This window comes from Panthera leo, chromosome C1 (assembly GCF_018350215.1).
Source record: "Panthera leo isolate Ple1 chromosome C1, P.leo_Ple1_pat1.1, whole genome shotgun sequence".
Lineage (NCBI taxonomy): Eukaryota > Metazoa > Chordata > Mammalia > Carnivora > Felidae > Panthera > Panthera leo.
Window position 1 is genome coordinate 160,465,606 of NC_056686.1, and position 22,182 is coordinate 160,487,787.

Here is a 22,182-nt window from a genome sequence, read left to right on the forward strand (position 1 = left end):
ATGTCACAGTGTCAGTAACAGAACACATCCCGATTCCCACAAAACCCATCCCTTGTCCTGAAAGCCACATTTCCATTCCCATCTGCACTGTTCTCCTCCCATTCCAGGCTCTGAACCTCAACCATTTTGGAGTCCTCCCTTCTGTCACCTGTATGCACTGAGGTTAATCCCCCATCCTGTCCTTTGCTCCTTCCTTTGCAGGGTTCATGTTTTTTCCTTTCTGTTCCCTCTGCAGCCACCTGGCCAAGGGCCTCATCATTTTTGACCTGAGGGCAAGAATGACTCAACTGACTCTGAAGCTTCAGTATCTCGCCTTTGGTCTACCCTTCACCTGACTTATACCTGACTTCCACAGAACTTTTTAAATTTACTTTTTCTTGTGAAAAATTTCAAACATTTGGAATGATGTAGTTAATATCCATATCTTCATCACTTTAATATTTTAATACTTAAATATGGGTTTATTAATTGCTATATACACTTTAATATTTTAATATTAATATTTGCCTTATTTCCTTCTAATCACATACACACATTTCACCCCAAATTCTTTGGCAGGTATTTTTGAAAATAAAGACTTCTCCATGCACAACTACGACACCATTATCACACCTAATAACTGGTATGACTTTCCTTAATAACATCATCTGCTGAGTTCATATTCAGATTTTTCCCACTGAATGTCTTTATAGTTCTTTGCTCAAATTGGACTTCAAGGACCACGCTCTTGCATCTGATTTTTATGTTGTAAGTGTCTTTTCAGTTTGAACAGACCCTTCCCTCCTTTTTCCTCTGTTCAAAACACTTTTTTAATGTTTGAGAGAGAAAGAGCATAAGTTGGGGAGGAGCAGAGAGGGAGAGAGGGAGACTCAGAATCCTTAGCAGGCTCCAGGCTCTGAGCTGTTAGCGCAGAGCCCGACATGGGCCTCAAACCCACGAACCGTGAGATCATGACCTGAGCTGAAGTCGGATGCTTAACCGACTGAGCCACCCAGGAGCCCCTTGAAACATTTTAATGATTGCCCACCGCTTGCCGCAGAAGGTCAAATTCCAAGATTCCTCATGTCTTAGCCCGACTTTCAAGTTCCTGCATGGCCCCAAATCATCTTTTCAGTATTATATCTCTACAGATACCCTAATTTCTAGTCACTCAGATAGTGTGATTTGTGCAACTGTGTATCTTATTGAAACTCCTAGAAGGAAGTTTCTGTTATACCTCTGTATCTCCTCATACAATCAACTCCAGTCTTTTCAAAGGGTTGTTGAACACATGGATGGAATAATGAATGGATGGCTAGGATTCAAAGTTTCAAAGTGCTGAGATTAGGCCACCCTTACTCCTTCTGACAGACTTGGGAACTGATGGCAAACATGCCCCTTAATACTCTCTCTGTCCCCCTGCTCCTGCCGGTGCTTTGATGTCCTGGTACTATCTCAGTTTGGGGGCTCAAAGTTTAGTTAGGGAGCGTTTCCAGAATTAAGGCTTCCACCCTTACCCATTCTGTGTACTTTACTGCTGCCTATTAAATTTTTTTAATTTTTAGAGAGAGAGAGAGTACACGTGCAAGCAGGGGAGAGGGACAGAGGGGGGAGAGAGAGGGAGAGAGAGAAAGAGGGAGAGAGGGAGGGAGAGAATCCTAAGCAGGCTCCATGGTCACTGTGAAGCCCAATATGGGGCTCGATCCCATGACTCTGGGATCATGACCTGAGCTGAAAGCAAGAGTCAGGTGCTCAACTGACTGAGCCACCCAGGCACTCCTGCTGCTGCCTATTAAAGTGGGCACTCAGTTCTTTTAAAGCCAATTGTGTAAACCCTGTGCACTCCTTTATTAAACATAGAATGTGCTGTTTACTCAGAATTTGGATGTACTGTATTTTTACATCGCAGACCACCTCAGACTGGCCCAGGGGTAAGCCACACATACAAACCACCTGTGGTTCCATCTCCCAATATAAAGCCACTTGGAAGCATTAAGCTCTGCTGGGGCTGTGGACCTTCCAGTCTGGCTACCCTTATCATATGAGCCAGTGTTAACAGCCCCAAAGGAAGTGCAAAGGACCAGGGCCTGCCTGTGGCTCATGAAATGCTTGTAAATGAATGAACAAATGTGTAAATGGATGGATGATTAACTTTTTCACTGAGAAAACTGGGATACCCCTGGAAACAGACACTGCCATGCTCAGACCTGACTTGGAGGCAGCAGGAATTTGCTTTGCCCCAAATGGAATTTGTGTTCTGTGGTTTTTATGTAGGACTTGAAGCTAGGTTGAAATCCTTGGAGCATTGTGAGATAGTTTGAAAAGTAAAAATACAGTATGTGCAACCTTGAGAGTTGACATGTCTGTCCCAGATTCCGAGTGTTCTGGTACCTAACACAGAGGAATTAGTTGTTTGTATAGTATAAATGAATCAGAGATGGATTTTTACCTGTGATTTTTACGAGATTTTGTTGTTTGGCACACAGCCCCGCTCCCGATTCATTGATTTATGTATGTTACAGATTTTGGTGGGTGCTGCTATTTTTCTAAGCAGCACAATGTAAGTTTTGATGGAAACACAAATTGGAACCACCAAAATTTTACTTGGTTTGATTCAGCAAAGAATTTCAGTTCCATTTTACAGATTCGTCTTACAATTCATGCTCTCTCTCTTTCTCTCTCTCTTTCTCTCTCTTTCTTCTAGGGATTCCTGACAAGGAGAACGTGAGTAGCACCCTCTCTGCCTAGCTTCTAAACACTATCATAAGGTAAAAAAATAATTATAGTAACCCTACCAACAAAGAGAACTCTTCCATCCACATTCAACAGAGTGATAAATATTTTTCTAATCTTACTCTGGCATCTTTGGTGAGTCACTTTGAAATATGGGGGAGGAGAAGGTCGATTGCTCTGACATGGTCATCACATGTCCTTGATATTAACTGGTCTGAAGAAAGGTTATTCTAGGGACAAACAGTACAATTGCTGAGTGTTTTTCCTTTTCCCACGATGTATCCATGGCAGTAGACCAAATCATTACTTGAACAACATACAGAAAATTAGTTGTTTTTCCTTAGTAGTAATACAAAATATGAAATTCAGTGTCAGTTTGATTTTTTTAATTGTATTCAAGTACACGAATTCCAATCCTTCTCTTCGGAAGCTGCAAATAAGTAAGTGCTCTAATTGTTTAAGATAGACAGGTAAGAGAATAAGTTTAGGACAATCTCTTCACCAAGAACCAGTACCAGGTGCACATTTCAAGGATGGTACTGGTGCAATGGCATTGGCTTTGCATGCAAATAATAATAGTATTAATTATATATTAACTAGAATCTAAATTTATTCAGCAACATGGAAGGGTTAGTGATGGAAGTGTGTAGTGATTAACTTGAAGCCATGCTTGGTGGCTCTCTTAGATGTATCATTGTGTTCCTTGATTGCTCTACCCAAGTGGCAACATTACGGAATCATTACAGAACCTTTTCCTTTCCTTTCCCTGCTTTTGCTCCTGTGTCTGTGGACAAAGATATCATCTTAACTCAATTCAAATTATTTGTATCCCTTTTCTGAGATCTTACTCTAGCTTTCCTTAGGTCTTCTTTTCATAATGTTAGTTTCAAGGGCTGGTTGGGAATTGTGGCCCACTGTTGTACCACCACAGATTTGGGTTCCAGACCCAGCAACGTCACTTAAAATGTCACACCAAAATTTCACTTGGTGTGGTTCAGCAGAGAATTTCAATTCCTAACTGTGGGCCTTACACAAGCTACTTGACTTCTCTAAACATCTTTGCTTCATCTTTATTTATTTTTTTAAGTTTATTATTTATCTTGAGAGAGAGAGAGAGTGGGAGAGGGGCAGAAAGAGAGGGAGAGAGAACATCCCAAGGAGGCTCCATGCTGTCAGCACAGAGCCCAATGCAGGGCTCAAACTCACAAACCATGAGATCACAACCTAAGCCAAAATCAAGAGTTGGGCACTTACCTGACTGAGCCGACCAGGCACCCCTCTTCACCTCATCCTTAAATGTGGATGTTAGTTGTGACCACCTTAAATCCATTATGAATATTGAATGGGATAATCTGTGGAGAGCATAGAGACGAGTCCAATAGAGCTCAGTAAATGTTAAGACTATTACTGTCATTATTATTTTCTCGAGACTTGTATCATTTTCTCAAGATCTTTCTCCACTGAAAAATATCCTATTCTATATGAAGTAACTGTTCTTTTGCCTTTTATGGTTCTCCTTAAAATTCCTTCTGCAATGAGTCTTTCTGTTGATCTTTTGCTATTAAAATATATACATATATTCAAAAATATATATATAACATATATATTATATATAACATATGTATCTTTGTAGGTTGAGCAAAGCTCTAGATAATCAGGTTCATGGAAAGCCAAAGCACGAGCCTTTAGAGTCTAAACTAACAAACTCATCCTGCCACAATTTTGGATACGGATGTCCCAAAGCACTCCAAAACAAGTAATACACAGATCACTAGCCAAGTAAAGAAGATGAAAGAGTCTGGTGCTTCCTCATCAAGGAACCATCAGTGATGTGGAGGCCAGAGACAGAATGGCCAAGCCATAGGAGGTCTAAGATGTTCTAAGCTTCAAAAGGAAGCTCTGTCTCTCTTAGGCCCCTCGTGACCTTTAGGTTGGACCTCCCTGCAGTGGGACAACAGGCACAATGTTCTAAGCAGAGGCGTACCAGCTGTCATCATGTAGCTCACTTCGTGACAAAATAGGAATTTGAAGTTTATAGGAAGTCGGACACATTGAATTGTTACCAGTATATTGCCCTTGAAGATTTAGGGGCTAGGCTGTCTCCCCAATATCAGTTGTAGTGGATGTTTATTTGTATTTACGTGGGTAATTCATTCTATGTCAAATTCTCTAACAAACAGAAAAGCACCCTTTTTCTCCATCAGCAAATTGAGTGGATGTAATGTCACCATATGCTTTTAAGAAAGCTCTTCAATGCCATCAGTCAAAGTAAGGCAAATGAGATGAAAGACATTCATGAATAGAGTCAAAGCTCTAGAAAGATAAAAAGAAGCTTAAGAGCCTTAAAGTGGTGTTAATTGAAATTTTTCCTTTATAAGAGACAAGTTGTGTTATGATGATTTCTTTTATCCTTTACCTCTGTTAACTACACGTGGGGTGATCGTATATTCCCTTTATGTTTCTAAATAGCAATAACATGCCTGTGGACCGAAATAAAAGCACTTAGACTATTATTGTTTCGGTGTCCAGCAGCTTCTTTGTGGAGAGAATATAGTCTCCTTTTCAGTTCCTACTCTTGATTTCATTAATCATCATGTTTAACTTTAACCAAATACTTAGGCGTCAGTAAGTGGTGTTTTAGCTGCCTCTCAGCTCTATTTTATTTCCAGACACAGTCTCACCTTGCATAAAAAGAACTTTCTTTTCATCAATTGCACTTTCATAGAAACAAATGGGCTGGCAGTTAACTTGCTGGATTATTTTGTTTACTGCTTGCTGTAATTGATAGGGACATCATTTAACTTTAGATGACACAGGGTACTGGAACCTATAAAATAATTAATAAAATATTAGAAAAATGAGGGGCACCTGGGTGGCTCAGTTGATTAAGTGTCTGACTTCAGCTCAGGTCATGATCTCGTGGTTCATGCGTTCAGGCCCTGTGTCCTGCTCTGTGTTGACAGCTCAGAGCCTGGAGCCTGCTTTAGATTCTGTGTCTCCCTCTTTCTCTCTGCCCCCTCCTGCTCATGCTCTGTCTCTCTCTCTCAAAAATAAATAAACATTTAAAAAAGATTAAAAAGAAAAAGAAAAATGACCATTTGGCCAATAAAGTAGACTATTTTGATAGGGTTATGATTGTTTGGGGCTGTTGGTTTTATAAATAAATTCCCTTTGATCTGTTTAAGTTGTAATTTTTCCGTCTTCTGTATGTGCCCTGTTGAATGACCATGTTTAACACAGAAGCTAAAACTCACAACTACGAGAAAACTTTATAGTTGAAAGTTACAGTTGCCCTTTGGAGGAATGTACTTGTCTAAAATTTTCTGCTACTTATGTAGATTTTGTTCCTTATTGTACTCCATCCTTTTGACAGGCGATTGCTATGGAGTTATGTAATTTTAGAAGTTTATCCTTTTCTTCCTCAAAGTAGAAGGAGCCAGAAAATAGACTCAGGAAGATATCACAAAGTAATCCCATTTCCTTATTTATAAACATCTAGTTTCCAAAAGGATCATCTGAGGTCCCATTTTTTTTTTAAGGCAGTTACAGTGTTGACAGTGTGATTAGTGAGGTTCCTACTAAATATGGAAGAGTACTTTCCCAATATAAAACACTAATCAGTTCAATAATTCAGTCAGTTATGGAAACAGCCCAAGTGCCCATCGACTGATGAATGCAAAAAGAAGATGTGGTGTTATATATATACACACTGGAATATTACTCAGCCATTAAATGGAATCTTGCCATTTGCAATATAGACGAATCTAAGAGTATAATGCTAAGCGAAATATGTCTGTCAGAAAAAGACAAATACCATACAATTTCACTCATATGTGTACTTTAAGAAACAAAACAAACAACAAAGGGGTAAAACGAGAGACAGAGAGACAGAAACCAAGATACAGACTCTTAACTATAGTGAGCAAATTGACAGCAGAGGGGAGGTGGGTAGGGGGATGGGTGAAATAGGTGATGGGGATTAAGGGGCGCACTTGCTGTGATGACCACGGGGGGTTGTATGGAAGTGTTGAATCACTATAGTGTACACCTGAAACTAATATTACACTGTATGCTAACTGGAATTTAAATAAAATATTAAAAAAAAAACATGAATCAACTTAGAGCTCAATGGTTTCCTCAGCACTAGATGAACTGGATGCTACCAATTAGTAACGAGCAAGCTTGGGGGTCTTGTAAAACTATTTGGTAGGTCTTATTTTAAGAAGATGACTGAAATCAGGAGTTTGTCAAACTTTAAAAAATCATGGGTCATTTAATATAAAGAATAATTTTTGGCATCTATTATAAAGACATAGGTTTTAAGTGGCAAATAGGGAAGATATAATTTACACAGCTTGAAAATTCTCATTAAGGTGACAACAATAAGAAGAAAATAGCTATTAGGGTCAAAAGGATAGGAATTTCAGGCATTTTTTGGGAATATAATAACATTTATTGCTGCTCTTTTTTAAGGTTAAAGAAAACCAAAATATTTCCCACTTATTAAATAACAACATCTTATTTTACCATTATAGGTGGGCTATGATTCTGGGCCAGATGAAGAAAAGGGAAACTGTGTATCCTCATACAAACTTAAAATATAAAAAAAACAACAACTTAGATAACCCCCTAAAAACCCTGTAAAACCTTTCAACTCCAGCTTTAGAACACCTGCTGAATTCAAACCAACATTTTCTGTGAAACCATTTTTAAAGTCCTGCTTTAAAACGTGACTGATACACGTCCAGAGCTTATCAAGACATCTTGGCCAGAGTTCACAGGTTTACTGCCAGCAGCCAGTTCTCTCTGTTCTGGGGTGAGGATGGCTAGCTAGTGCTGTCACCGCCATGCAATGACACATCCTTTAACTGGCCAAAGGCGCGAGGCTCTGCAAAGGAGGGCACACCAACCACACGCAAGGGACAGAAAACCCTAAGCCTGCTCATTTTGATTTGAAAGGACAAACCACTTATCACTCAAGTGAAGATTAGATGTGACAGTGTTGCTGGCTCCATCCCTCCTGTTGAGCGTAAATATTCATTTCTGTAGCTGGCCTATTGGAACACATAGCTCAGGGAGCCAACACTTACTTTGCCCCGCCTCCTGCAAAAACACCAGTGACTTAATGTCCAAGGTGCCAAGGACAGCATCAGCTCTCGGTCTCTGAAGAAATGTTTGTGTTTGTGTTTGTGAGTTATGCATTTTATGGGGCAGAATGCCCTCGCTGAATCTCTTCCTGCTTTTGTCTCATCTGGTCCTCTGCCCTGTTATAAAAGCTGACGGTGCCTTCTCTGTCTCTAGCTCCTGCAGAGGTATATTGATTGAATTTTTAAGATGATGTATAATTGCCCTTTATCCAGATAGTGAACGGTAAATGTGGGTAACACTCTAAAAACCTGATCCCCCTCTTGCCAGTTAAGCTATGGGTTTGTGACCTCTGAATGTTCTCAGCAATGTTCACAAGACCGGCTTACCGTGAGTTTCCTGGACGAAAGGGCACTTATTGGGGTGCATTGGGGTGGTGGTTCATTCATATAGTTTAGAGTTATTTTTATAATATTATGAACTTGGTGGATATTTCGGTGCTCTCATTTTGGTTTCTCTATGGTGCTTAGATTTCTTTAATGGAATAGAACTTTTTAATGTTACTGTGATGCTTGTGGTTTCCTAGGGTTGCCACTGAGCTTTACCACATTTCACCCTGCTTGGAGTACATCCCCTCAGGCTTTTGTGTAATCAGAATTTGACTTGGGCAAGATATCACAGAGAACATCCAAGTGTTTAACTGTTTAAAATAGTGATAATACAAGAAACGAGATTCCCCAGTCTCTGAAGCCAACAGCGTCTTCCCTGCTCTCACGTTAAAAAATGGCATGGCCTTGAGGTGAGGCCCATATTGGCCGTGGTGCTGAGAATCAGTTCCATTAGCAGCAGGGGCAGGGAACACAATGTCATGTTGATAGTAATATACTATACTGCTGATTTCAAAGTCACGGGAGAGTATATTGCTGTCTCCAGAAATATTTTATCCTGTGCTACAGGCAATTATGTTCATCACCAGTAACTTTGGGCTGCTAGCACGTTATCTCAATTGATGGTGAGAATAAATTAGATGGTATCATTTTTGTTTGATGTATCTGAATTTTTATTGTTCTTGTTTTGAGAAATTGAAACCAAATTATTTGCTAAATATGTCTTATGTTTAGGAGAGAGAAGTCTGTAGTGTTCTCAGATTGGGTAAATTAATATAGTGATTACATGTCATTTAGGATTTGGATCCTTTTCTAATAACAATTCTGTGTCAAATAGATATTAAAATATTCTGTAGTCATTCTCTTTACCTTTAAGTAAAATTACGTGGAAGGTAGATGATTGATAGATGCACATATACACATACGTACATATATAAATACATACATATGTATGTATGCGTTAGCTATTTTCATTCTTTAAAATTTCCAGAAAATGAAATTGTAAAACTACCTTTTCTAATATGATGTCATTGTTCATAATTCTAGTTGCCAGTTTTTATAAATGTTTAAATTCTGTTCACTTCAACTTAGTTTTATTTTTTTATTTTCCCTCAAAGAATGACTCAGAAATACCCACAGAATGTGCCATCTGTTTTCTTGAAAATCTTTAACAAGCATGTAGTGATCAATCCCAAGCCCCATGTGGGGCTATGAAAATAAATAAAGCATGGTCCCCTCCTTCAGGGAGTTAGAGCCAGTGTGAACACATAAGTACATAAGTACAAGTCATGGGACCTGTGGTCGGGAGAGCGTGGCATGAGGACGTGAGCTTAGGAGCTCTTCAGGCTTGAGTTACGGTCACAACTCTGCCACATACTAACCGTGTGAAGGTGCACAGGTCAGTTACTTCTCTGTTTCCATCTACAGGGGAAATAATAGCAGTGTCTTACCCCAGGGGGCTTCCAGAAGGATTAATGAAATGATTTATTCCAAGTGGTTAGCCAGTGCTGGCGCTCGGTATGCACTTTCAGGAGACTCATGGGAGACACATTCTGTGCAGTTCTTGGGGAGAGGGGGAGGGGTTCAGAGCAGGCTTCACAGAAGAAGAAATGCCTGTGTCCACTCTTGATGGAAAGTAGATGTTACTCAGGTGGAAGGGAAAGAATATTCCAGGCCAAGAGCATTGCATAAATAAAGGAACAGAGATCCAGAATTTTCTCTTTCGAGGCTAATGTCATCAGATCTAAAATAAAAACTTTCCATTATTTTAAACACTATACTTTGTAGTATCCCTTTCAAAGTCATCAAGACCTGGTTTCCAAGCTCCAGGTATTTCAGGGTCCCAAGCAAATATACTTTTATCCCTAAAACTTGGTCTATTTTAAAAGTGTGAATGGGATTCACTTTGAATTTCCCCCTAGTTGTACTTCCCAATAAAAATGACAGATCTAGATTGCTAATATCTTTGGAACCTATTGTTCACTCTAATCTCCAACTCCTTTTCTTCTGTAATTGCCCAGGCAGTGCTCCCTTATTTCTGTGGTTCTCCTTTGCTTCTCCCCAAGCCCCCACCCCTGCCCTCCACACACCCTTCTTTGGAATGAATCACTCTGCAATGTTGCCTATTGAATTTTGTCCTTTAACTTTTTAATTTGTCAAGGTCACTTTAAATTTTATTCCACTTCTCCTAAGGGCCAGCCACCCCCACCCAATTGGGTATCATTGTCAAATTTAGTAAGAATGCTTTTGAGCATTAATAAGCATGTTAAATCCAGCAGCATTCAGCAAAGGATCTAATCTTGTGGAATTTAATTTGTTTGTGCTAATTTATTTGCATATGTGATAAAATTATCCCATCCAGACATGAAAAAACTACTTAGGAAAACATACCATGGAAATACTGGGTAAAACAAGTGCGAAGTCACTAAATTCATGTCTGTGATGCTTTTCACTCACTTGTAACATGAGGGAAAAGGAGGGTGATAATTTTCTATCCCAGAAGACATGAATATGACTGAATTAATACCTGTTCATTGTTATAGTCTGTGTCCCCAGAAATGCATCAGTTTCTGTCCTTGACGCTTAACAGGGGCGACACTAAACAAGTAAGTTACTCACTTCCCTGAGCTACAGTTTTTTCATCAACAAAATGGCGATCCCTTACCTATCACAGTAAAAGGATTATTGGGAGATCAAATAAGATAAGGCATGGGAAAATTCCAAAACTCTGTACCGCTCAAATTTAGAACTTATTAAACCTCCCTGGTGCTTAATTCTAAACAAGATCACACCCCTGTCTGTAGCCTCAGCCCCAGGCCATCTCTCCAACCTGGATAGGGGAATCACTGAGGTTGACCAGTGGGTTCGATTTAAGTGGAGATTGGTTCTGGGGAAGCCATATAGAGGTTCTCTTGAATCCTGTTAGGACTTGGTCCAGTTCTCTGTTCTAGGAAGACTGCAGGATGCCAAATGGAAAGTCGTTCATCTTAATGTCCAGTAATTTGGCTCAGCCAGGAAAATGAAAAATTCCCATGTCATACCAAGTGCTCACTCAGTGCTGTAATTTGATAGTCCAGTTCCAAACAAAGTGAGGAAACCACACCCAGAGTTGACTACAAAGATGGACCAGGATAGAATAAGAACCGGAACATGAAGATAAGCTGGAGAAGGGGCCTGGCTTGTTTGGGGGCACAGCAGAACATTATGGATGTTTTCACGGCAGTCTACCCTGGACCTTCTAGTTTTAGGGTATGTGAGATTTTTAAATATATGTTTAACCAATTCTCCTAAAAGTGTCAAAGCATTGCAATGTACAACCGCCTACTAAAAGAATTTGTAACATAAATGCAAAAATAGCTATGTCATTCAACAAGAAATTCTTTTAAGTGACTGAAACAGGTAATAGTGGGCCTTCCCGCCCCACTCCTTCCTTTATGGTTTCTATTTTCTTTTCTCTCTTTGATGTGTGGTTTATTCAGAAAAACACTTGGGCTCCCTCTGGTGGCCATCCCCGTGTTTCTGCATGTCTAATCTTAAAGCTGAAGTTTCAGTTACATGGCACGAAATGCTTGCATGAAAGTGGAAGTGGAAATATTAATAGTAAATGTTATTTTCTTTTGTAAAATACCTACTACTTGGAAACTTTCAAATTAATCAGAATATCCATCTCATTCATTCCTCTATTTATGTCTTCTAATCTAATATGTTGATATTTGACTTTCCTGAAAGAAGGGGTATCTGGTTTGCAAGTCCATAGAAAGATACTGAGTTCCAATCTTGTAAATCAAACAGATTTTCCCAAGAAGTGATTCTATGAATCAGCAAATTTTTATAGAATGTTTACTGTGTATTATACCAGAGTTAGGCATTACGAGAAACAATTTGCTAGTCACCATTTTTAAAAACTGTAAACACACTCTTCTTTAATGATTAGCAATATTATGTTATTTCTTTTCCTCCTTTAAATCATGTTCCTGCTCTATTTCCCCCACAGAATTTTATTGTAATGTATTTTTTCCAGAACAAATCACCTTTTAATGGTGTCAATGCGTTAGTTAACATACAGAGTCAACAGCAAAAACAAAGGCTCAAACATAACAGTGTCTTAAAATAGAAGATAATTTTTCTTCATGTTAACTGTTCAAATGTAACCTGTCCAGGGTTAAATGGCACCTCCATGTTGTGATGCATTTTTGATTGAAAGTTTCTTCTTGATTACCCTTTTATACTTTCATGTATCAAAAAGAAGTATGTAAATTTTAAATCTTTCTTATGACTATAGCTGTCTGTGAAAATTTTTCTTCTGGCCTGAGTTATGACAGTAGTAGTACACAACTGTCAAAGTAAAATAAATATTTTATAGATTTTTATAAACAATTAGTAAATATTAAAGTAAATTATTATTGGAAATGCTTCATTGAATGCCTTGGATGCTTTCTAAAAATGAATTCGTTATATATCTGCAATGGGTTTAACATCACTTCTGTTCTTCTTCTTAGATATTATATGGGTAAGTGCTGGGAAATCTCATTCACACAAACCAGCAGATGAGAAGGAAATAGTTTTAAATAGCAAGGTCACTGAATTCTTTGACTCCTAGGCAGCTAGTGTGGTACCTCCTGGAGAGAGAGTGACGATGGTGTGCTTGCAGGAGAGGTGTGGGAAGTGTTGCATTCTGGATGGATTTGAAAATAAGAGTGATGGATTAAATGTGAGGTGAGAGAGTAGAAGAGGAGTTAAAGACGACTTCAGGGTTTGGGCCCTGACCACATGGAAGTATGCAGTTGCCAACAACTATAAAAGGGAAAGCTGAGGACTAGGGGAGTTTGGAGACCTGGTTTGAAGGTCACTGTACTAGAAAGCATCCAGAAATATAATTAGGCTTTTGTACTCTCCCTCTGTCCAGCCAATAGTTAATGATAATAAACATCAGAGAGTGAAAATGAGATTAAATGTTGGGTATTTATACTAAGTAGCATATGCCTGGGGCATGAATAAAATTAGAATGTGTCTGAAAAAAATAAAAATAATGAGACAAAAATCAGCAAGGATTTTATTAAGTTCATCCCCCCCCCCACATTACATTTTGTAGATTTTAAGATAATTTATGTTTGTAAGTAAACTCTGTATACAACTGCAGATATCACCTTTCAAATTAATAAAAGGTTGATTTATGGAATATATCAAGTACAAATAGTAAATGAATCAAGCTAACAAAGCGTTGCTCAATAGACATCCTCAGGGACCTAATTTAATGAATAGGTAGAGGGATGGTTTTTGTAACTGAGCCCACAAATTATTTCTATATGAATCAGTGATTTTAAATGGCTATGGCCTGCTTGAAACAATTTGCTTTCTTAATTAGCTTATAATCATTCTCTTTTATAGTTTCTTATACTACTAAATGGGCTAACCCCCTTTTTTAAAATAAATTAATTTTTCCAGCCTAGCCACAAACTTCCAATTAATAAAGTTTGAAGGAAAGAAATAATTCCACAATAGGATGAAAAGTGATCACATTTTATGTAATCCTTTTAAAATCAACTAACATTTATTAAGTGCCTACTATGTGCCATGCAGGCACATGCTCTGGCTCTAGAGATGTCAAGTCCAATAAAACTAATTCTTGACTTCAAAGAGCAAACAGCCTAACAGCCTAAACAGCTTAGGAGGGAAGTAGGTAAACAGATAATTATATCAGAATGCTACTGACAGAGATTGGAGTTAAGTGCTAACGTCATCTGTGCATTGTAAGAGCCATGTCACTTGAACGCAAAGGATTTCCAAGAAAATGTTTTATTATTCACCCCCTGACATTCTCCCTCTTCATAAGAATGCAGTTACTAAGTTACTGTATAACTCCAGACTACATAAATTACAGGTGACAGAAATCCATATCAGGCCTCCTCAAAAGCAAACAAGAGGGGAAGTTGAAGACTCACATCCCCAGTCCACAGGAAGAGCAGGTGTGGAGCTGGCCCTCTGCTAACAGAAGCCAAAGCCTCTACTTCTTCCTACTTCTCTGCAAGCCTGTAAACATGGCCACCACCAGTCCCTGGTTCTTCCCCAGCAACTACAGTTAGAAAACCTTGGGGAAAGACACTGACTGAGATCCAGTGTGCATAGGGTGGCCCCTTCATTCCAACTCTAAGCCAGTGTGGGTGAGATACCACTGTGGGCTCAGGTCTGAAGATGGGGAGAAAGTCTGTGCCCTAATGAAGGGGGAACAGGAAATAGTATCTGTTCACTCCTTCTCCTCAGGGAGGCACATTTAGCTGACTGCTAAAAAATCAGTCCCCTTCCTTTGGTGTACTCAGATAACATCATAATGCAATCAATATCTCATTTAGGGTTAGTCTTCATCTCTTGTTTATGAAGAAATAGGACAGAAGACTTATGAGAATAATGTTGACATCACATTTTGCAATAGCTTTGATTGCAATACGCATTGTGCTTTAGAAATTCCATGCATTCCATTCAGTAGGAATCATAATCTCTTTTTCACTGTCTTAACATGTATGATGTGGAAATTAACAAGATTTGATCTTGTTAAATCTTTTGAGCTACTTAGATGTGGGTTCTGAACCAGTAGATGACATAAGCAATCCTATTTGTCCTAGAATATTATAGGAATTCTTCTTTCTTACCTATTTGATTTTAAGTCTTTAAACCCAATGAGCTAAATTTACATTCAGATGAATCATTGAAGCTTATATTGTGTGCCCAAAAGGAAATGTTTATGCGAAGAGTCTCAAATGAAGTCTAGTGAGACAGTGAATTTTTTAAATAATGGTTATCTCTTACGGATCATAAATGTAATAATGCTTATGGTGAATATTTGGAAACATAAAAGTATTTTTAAAAATCTCTCATAGATGCCACCATCCAGAGTTCTGTGTGTTTCTGTTTTTAACATATAGAAACAAATACACATATAGAAACAAAATTTAGTTCATACTGCATGTATAGTTTAATATTCCACTTTTTTCAATCAAGTTTTTTAAAATACTTTTTTATTATTTAATATTATCTCAGCCATATCTTGTCAAGGCTAGGTTTTTCACACAGTCCCCTTCCTGTTTCTGGGATTATTTTTGGTCACCTCGCTGTTGTTCTTCCTTCATTTTTGATGTTCTAAGATTCCCTGTGGTATTATTTCCCTTCTGTCTGAAGAACTTCCTTTAGAAATTCTTGTAGAACAGGTCTGCTGGATGTGAATTCTACTGAATTTTCCTTCATCTGAAAATGTCTCTATTTTACCTTAATTCCTAAAGGATATTTTCACTGGACAGAGAATTATGGGTTGGAAGTTTTTCATGTTTCAGCGTTGTTTTTATGAACCAATTTGCTACATTATCATTAGCTGAAGACCATTGTTTACAGATCTCCTTTGTTTTTATGTGGTATCCTTTTTCTGTTCCACTATCCCATCCACAGATATTGATACTTTACATTTAGTGATCACGTCTCCTTAGGCTCTTTTTTGGCTACTACAGTTTCGCAGACTTTCCTTGCTTTGATGACTTTGAAAGACTTGAGGATAGTGATCAGGCATTTTAGAGAACGTTCCTCATTTGTGATTTGTCTGATATTTTTTTTCAAGATTAGACTCAGATTATGGGTTTTGGGGGAAAGACCACAAAGTTAGAGTCCACTTTCATCACATCACATTAAGAATACATACTATCAATATGATTTACCATTGACTATGATTACCTAGCTAAGGTAGTATTTTGAAACTTTCTCAACCGTAAAGTCACTCTTCCCTCACCCCTCTTTCCATACTGAACTCTTTGGAAGGTGGTCACTATGCATAGCTCACACTGTAGTATAAGGAGTCAACATTGACATTATGTCAACAATTCAAGCATGCTATGCCAGCCTCTGTTCTCAGCACTGGGGAATAAAACAGAGATGACCTTACCTCTGGTAAAAAAAAAAAAAAAAAAAAAAAAAAAAAAATCAGAAAGTAAAGAAGTTATTACAACTAAAAGGAAGTACAAGATGCCCTAAAGAAGCACGGTCTGATAAAAAATATAATGCTGGTCACGCGTGTAATTTAAAATGTTTTAGCAGCCACATTTTCAAAAGTAAAAACAGGTGAAATTAGTTTTAATGATATATTTTGTTTAGCCCAAGGTACTTGAAAGATTCCCTTTTCAACATGTAACCAATGTAAAACATTATTACCAAAATATTTTACACTCCTTTTCTTGTATCTACTCTTCAAACTTAAGCAAGTACTGCACACTCACACCTGAATCCAGACTGGTCACATTTCAAGGGCTCAGTGGTCACAGGGAGGAGCAGCTAGAAGCTCTGGAAGCAGCTAATAGAGGGCCTGGCACATCTTCCTGAGATTGAAGGTGAGGAAGTCAGGAAAAGGGAAGAGAATGCAGGTTAAAGGCAGAGGGAACAGATTGCACAAAACCTCCAGAACGGAAGAGTTTGGTGTTTTTGAGGGACTGGAAAACATTCTGAGCCATTGGAGCAAGGGGGAGAATGGTGGAAATGAGGCTGGAGAGGTAGGCAAGGGGTGAAATTAGGAAGAGGCTTTTAGACAGCGTTGGGAAGTCTGGATTTGTTTCAAGAAGAAAGGGGAACCGTTGAAGGGTTTTAAATAGAAAAGGACGTGATCAAGATTGGCTCTTTTTAAAAATCGCCGTTACATGGGGCGCCTGGGTGGTGCAGTCGGTTAAGCGTCCGACTTCAGCCAGGTCACGATCTCGCGCTCTGTGAGTTCGAGCCCCGCGTCAGGCTCTGGGCTGATGGTTCGGAGCCTGGAGCCTGTTTCCGATTCTGTGTCTCCCTCTCTCTCTGCCCCTCCCCCGTTCATGCTATGTCTCTCTCTGTCCCAAAAATAAATAAAAAACGTTGAAAAAAAAATTAAAAAATCGCCGTTACTTCACAAGGAAGGTGGCCAAGGGCATTTTCTGCAGCAGGCAGTATAGGGTAGTGGCTAACCAGAGGGTTCATGTGCCAGAGTTGCCACCTGCCAGCCATATGACCCTGAGTCTCAGTTTCATTATCTGTGAAATGGGAATGATAAGAGTACCTTCTTTAAGGATCGTTGTGAGTATTCAGTAAGATAATTCACATGACTGACTTATTTCACCCATAATACTCTCTAGCTCCATCCATGTGTTGCAATAAGCAAGATTTCCTAAGTCAGTCAGAGAAAGACAAATGCCATATGATTTCACTCATATGTGGGATTTAACAAACTAAACAAATGAGCAAAGGGGGAAAAAGAGAGAGAGAGACCAAGAAACAGACTCTTAACTATAGAGAAAAAACTGAGGGGTACCAGGGGGGACGTGGATAGGGGGATTGGTAAAAACTTAAAAAACTTACTATTATAGGGGCGCCTGGGTGGCTCAGTCGGTTAGGCGGCCGACTTCGGCTCAGGTCATGATCTTGCAGTCCGCGAGTTCAAGCCCCACGTTGGGCTCTGTGCTGACAGCTCAGAGCCTGGAGCCTGTTTCGGATTCTGTGTCTCCCTCTCTCTGACCCTCCCCCATTCGTGCTCTGTCTCTCTCTGTCTCAAAAATAAATAAACGTTAAAAAAAAAAAGAGAAAAAACCTTACTATTATATATTATAGGACCTCCCCACCACCACCAAAAAGATAATTCATGTGAAACACTTAGCACATAGCACTCAATAAATATTTGTTCTTATTCTCCCCTTAGATTGGAATAGTCTCTTACAGGATGAATCCACAAACCTTCCTTCTTCCTCTTCTTTTCTGTATTCCTATTCTGGAAGGCCCTAAGCAGTTGAGATGAGAAAAGAATGGAACCCTATCCCACAACCCCAAATCAGATAAGAAAACCACTTTCATGATCTTCCCTTCACCCCGGTTTATGATTACATTTATATCCTGAGACCAGTTTTCATATGAATTATATAGTCTCAGAGTTTGCTCTGTGTCTTTCTAAAGATTCCCATGGGCTCCTTATTTTTTTTTTTTAATTTTAATGTTTATTTATTTATTCTTGAGAGAGAGAGAGAGAGAATGAGATCAGGGGAGGAGTGGAAAGAGAAGGAGACAGAATCCCAAGCAGGCTCCACAATGTTGGCACAGAGCCAAATATAGGGCTTGAACCCACGACCTATGAGATCATGACCTGATCTGAAACCGAGCTGGACACTTAACCGACTGAGCCACCCAGGTACCCCTCATGGGCTTCTTCTTTAAAAATATTCTAAGATCACTGAGGTTTAAACTCCTAATGATAGAAGTAGTTTTCAAACTGGCTATCTAAGTAAGAAAAAGCAATGATATTACCAACTAATAACTAACAGATAAATAATTTATGGCATTTTCAGGCATACTGAACCACCCAGGGCATTTTACTTACAAAGTTTTGAAATAAGATAATTTAGTACAAAATTAAATCACATGGAGATTGTTTCCCTCACTTCTAGCTAAGACATGTGAACAGCTGAGGCTGTCCCCTCTCTCCGTCCCTCCCTCCTTCCTTCCCTCCTTCCCTCCCTCCTTTCTTCCTTCCCTCCCTCCTTCCTTCCCTCCTTCCCTCCCTCCCTCCCTCTTTTCTTCCTTCCCTCCCTCCTTCCATCCCTCCTTCCCTTCCTCCCTCCCTCCTTTCTTCCTTCCCTCCCTCCTTCCCTCCCTCCTTCCTTCCTTCCCTCCTTACCTCCCTCCCTCCTTTCTTCCTTCCCTCCCTCCCTCCTTCCCTCCTTCCTTCCTTCCTTCCCTCCTTCCCTCCCTCCTTCCCTTCCTTCCTTCCTTCCTTCCTTCCTTCCTTCCTTCCTTCCCTCCTTCCCTTTCTTCCTTCCTTCCTTCCCTCCCTCCTTCTTGCCTTCCTTCCTTCCTTCCCTCCCTCCTTCCATCCCTCCCTCCCTCCCTCCTTCCTTTCTTCCTTCCCTCCCTCCTTCCTTCCCTCCTTCCCTCCTCCCTCCTTTCTTCCTTCCCTCCCTCCTTCCCTCCCTCCTCCCTCCCTCCTTCCTTTTTTCCTTCCCTCCCTCCTTTCTTCCTTCCCTCCCTCCCTGCTTCCTTCCTTCCTTCCTTCCTTCCTTCCTTCCTTCCTTCCTCCCTTCCAGTAATGGAGTCCTCTCTTACTGTCTTGGGTGGGTGCCCAGAGCATGTCTGTGTTCCCCTTACAGCCAGTCATGACTACCTTCCCACATTAGACGGTTCTGTTTCATAGCTGCAAAATAACCCTTCCAGAATCTGGAGCCTCATGTACTGGCGGCAGATGGGAATGAGACACTTGGTGTTTTCTCTAGAAACAGCCTGTAAATCAGCAAATCTTTTAATCATTAACCCCAGTCTGGCTGAAAGCTTTAATCAAGGGGCTTCAATAGCTTTGCTATAAATGCACCGGAACATTTCACCTTCCAAGAGACCCTGTGAAAATAAGTCCACAGAGGGAGCTGTAATCCTCATCTTACTTAAAAAGAAAAAAAAAATCATGTCCACAGTTTAAGTTTCTAGTCAATAAAAGAACAATAACATTTGATTCCTTCTCATTGTACTCGCAGATGTTTCAAGTATTTCTAAAGCCTTTCAAATTACTTTGAATAAAAAGCTGCCGACCCTGAGGTAGAAATGCCAGGTTTCTAAAGTATGATTAAGGCTCCATAAGCTTATTATTTCTCCAGTAATAGTAAGGCTTTAAAATTTGGGTTTCTTCTTCTTCTATATACTCCAGAAAATTAGAAAAATACAGAAAGGGAGAGGAAGAAAACTATGAGTGTAATCAAATTTTATTTCATAGATCACGTTTCATATATCACTCGACTTATTTCTTTGGCCTTTTAAGGTACACAGTTTGCGTATCTCATTGACACCATCATCTGCACTAGTGCAACTTGATGATTAAAAGAGACAAAGAAAGAAGACTGTGTTTAGGGGCCCTGGTGTAGAAGCCAGCTGTGAAATGAACTGGTATCTTAAGGTAACATATATGCTTTCCTGCCTTGTTTTCATACTTTGTATGATACGCTCTCTCGGACTTTGATATTTTTTGTTTCGATGAGCTTTGTAAAGGCTCAAAAGGTTTCTTGAAAACATTAACAGGTTTTTGCTATTCCAGGAATTTTATATAACGTAAATCAAATGCTACTATCAGGTTCCGGAGCCCGTACAGGTTATCGAAATCATTTGTGTGTTCCTGTCCTGTATGGATACTAAAATTGTGCTTATTATTATAGCTTTAACCTACTGGGTGGCCTGAGACAGAAAACGAAGTCTTTTAAAATTTCCAATCAATATAGACAAATACACCTACATGCAGAAGATTGTATAAAAGTCCATTTAGTGGATGGTTTTCAATTCATGGACAAAGAAGTCTGTTTTTTCATGGTAATTATTTTACCTTTCCCAATTGGGAGTTACTATGCTATTAAAATAATGGCTTCGGGCATTTTGCAAAGCATGCATTTGAAAGCTAGGAAAACGTATTTGTGTTTTCCTGTTGGAAAGTTTTATCTTAATTAATTTGTTCCACATTAATATTTATTAGTTTTAATACAGAAACCAATGGCTATATTCACTTCTCTAGGACAATCTGCTTTCTAGAACTTCCTTGATCTAAAGGAAATACAAGGTCAACTTGAAATTAATGTTTCTCTCTTCCAACCTGAAACACCTTACTTTAGATTTGAACTGAGGAGAAATGTTACTCCCAGGAAGGAAGAAGCAAAAAGAAAATAGTCCATAAATTGATTGCTAACAGCCAATAAACTTAATCTTTCCATATCCAACCCTGAAGAGCAAAACTGGAACTTGAGAAATGAAAAGAGGAAAAATTCTTTCCATTCTTTTCATACCACTGCCAGGGGAAAGCTCCAGAGATTTCTCCATGTATTAAATAAATATTTAATGAATAATCTCTATGAACAAAGCACCACAGGGATTCCAAGATAACAAGGACACATTTTTTTTTGTTATTTACTTATTTATTAACATTTTTTTAGAGAGAGAGGACATGCAGGCACACAAGTGCTAAGGGGAGGGACAGAGAGAGACAGAATCCCAAGCAGCCTCTGTGTCCAGCACAGAGCCCGAGCCCAGCGCAGGGCTCGATCTCAAGACCCTGAGACCATGACCTGAGCTGAAATCAAGAGTTAGAGGCTTAACCAACTGAGCCATGCAGGCACACCACAATTTTTTAGTTTAAGGAGCTCGTGCTGTACTTGGAGAAATAGGTATGTGCATAACCGTGGCACGAGCCATGAGATATTTGTAGTCATGGAGACTGAAGAAATGCAGAAGGGCCCAAAGGTCAACTCGGACACAATTGATGTCTATAGAAAATATATTCCATAGATTCCCTAAAAATCAAGAAATTTAGGAATACTTACACCTGATCCCTAATCTCCCCAGATGGCCATTTAAACTGTTTCATCTAACAGCATTGATTATGAAACTTCAAAGCACAGAGAATGAGAAAAATCACCTGTAGTGGGCTGATATTTTTTAAGTGGTTTCTGTGCCGTGCCCAATTGTGTCAGAGTGTGTCTCTAATTAGGCTGATCTCATTTTTAAACATTTTGTAATCCAAATCTTGCATTATAACCAAACAGCATAATTTACCAGAATAATCCCCTTTGGATTCCTATGAGTCACATTAGCATAGTACAGAGGACATTCTCAAATATCCATTGAATAAGTTGATATTTTCACAGTTTTACTCAAAATAGAATTATAGAACATGGTGGTTCGTTATGTTATATGTTATTATATGTGTGTTAACTATGTTACATAATTTTAAGGGTTAATTTATACTAAATGGGTTTGTAAGAATTTTTGTTTGAAAATACTTCCAAATTTTTAAGAGATAGGAAGTTTGGCTTTTTTTCAGGATAGGTAAGATAGATGCAATTTTGATTATATATCATATAAATAGTTTTTACAAGTTTGGCACCACAGTTAAAACACAACTGTGTGACCCAAACTCTGCCAGTCTTTGCAGAATCCATTTCTTTGGGTGAGGGTAGCAGGGAGAAAGGCTGGGTTTTAGGGTGAGCAG

At 39.1% G+C, this 22,182-nt stretch overlaps 1 protein-coding gene across 6 annotated transcripts in view; it reads left to right on the top strand.

Moving 5' to 3' along the window:
- The window catches only part of RAPGEF4 (Rap guanine nucleotide exchange factor 4), a 291,851-nt gene that overhangs the window by 167,180 nt on the left and 102,489 nt on the right, over positions 1-22,182 (top strand). For 5 of the 6 annotated variants that reach the window (XR_006205530.1, XM_042949147.1, XM_042949152.1 and 2 more), the window contains one exon: positions 2,684-2,703. The exons of the other annotated variant lie outside the window; for it this stretch is intronic. Coding sequence is in view for 4 of the 5 variants with exons in the window: in XM_042949147.1 (XP_042805081.1) it covers positions 2,684-2,703 (20 nt within the window). In the remaining variant the exon portion in view is untranslated. The remainder of the gene's footprint in view (positions 1-2,683; positions 2,704-22,182) is intronic. 6 annotated transcript variants of the gene reach the window in all.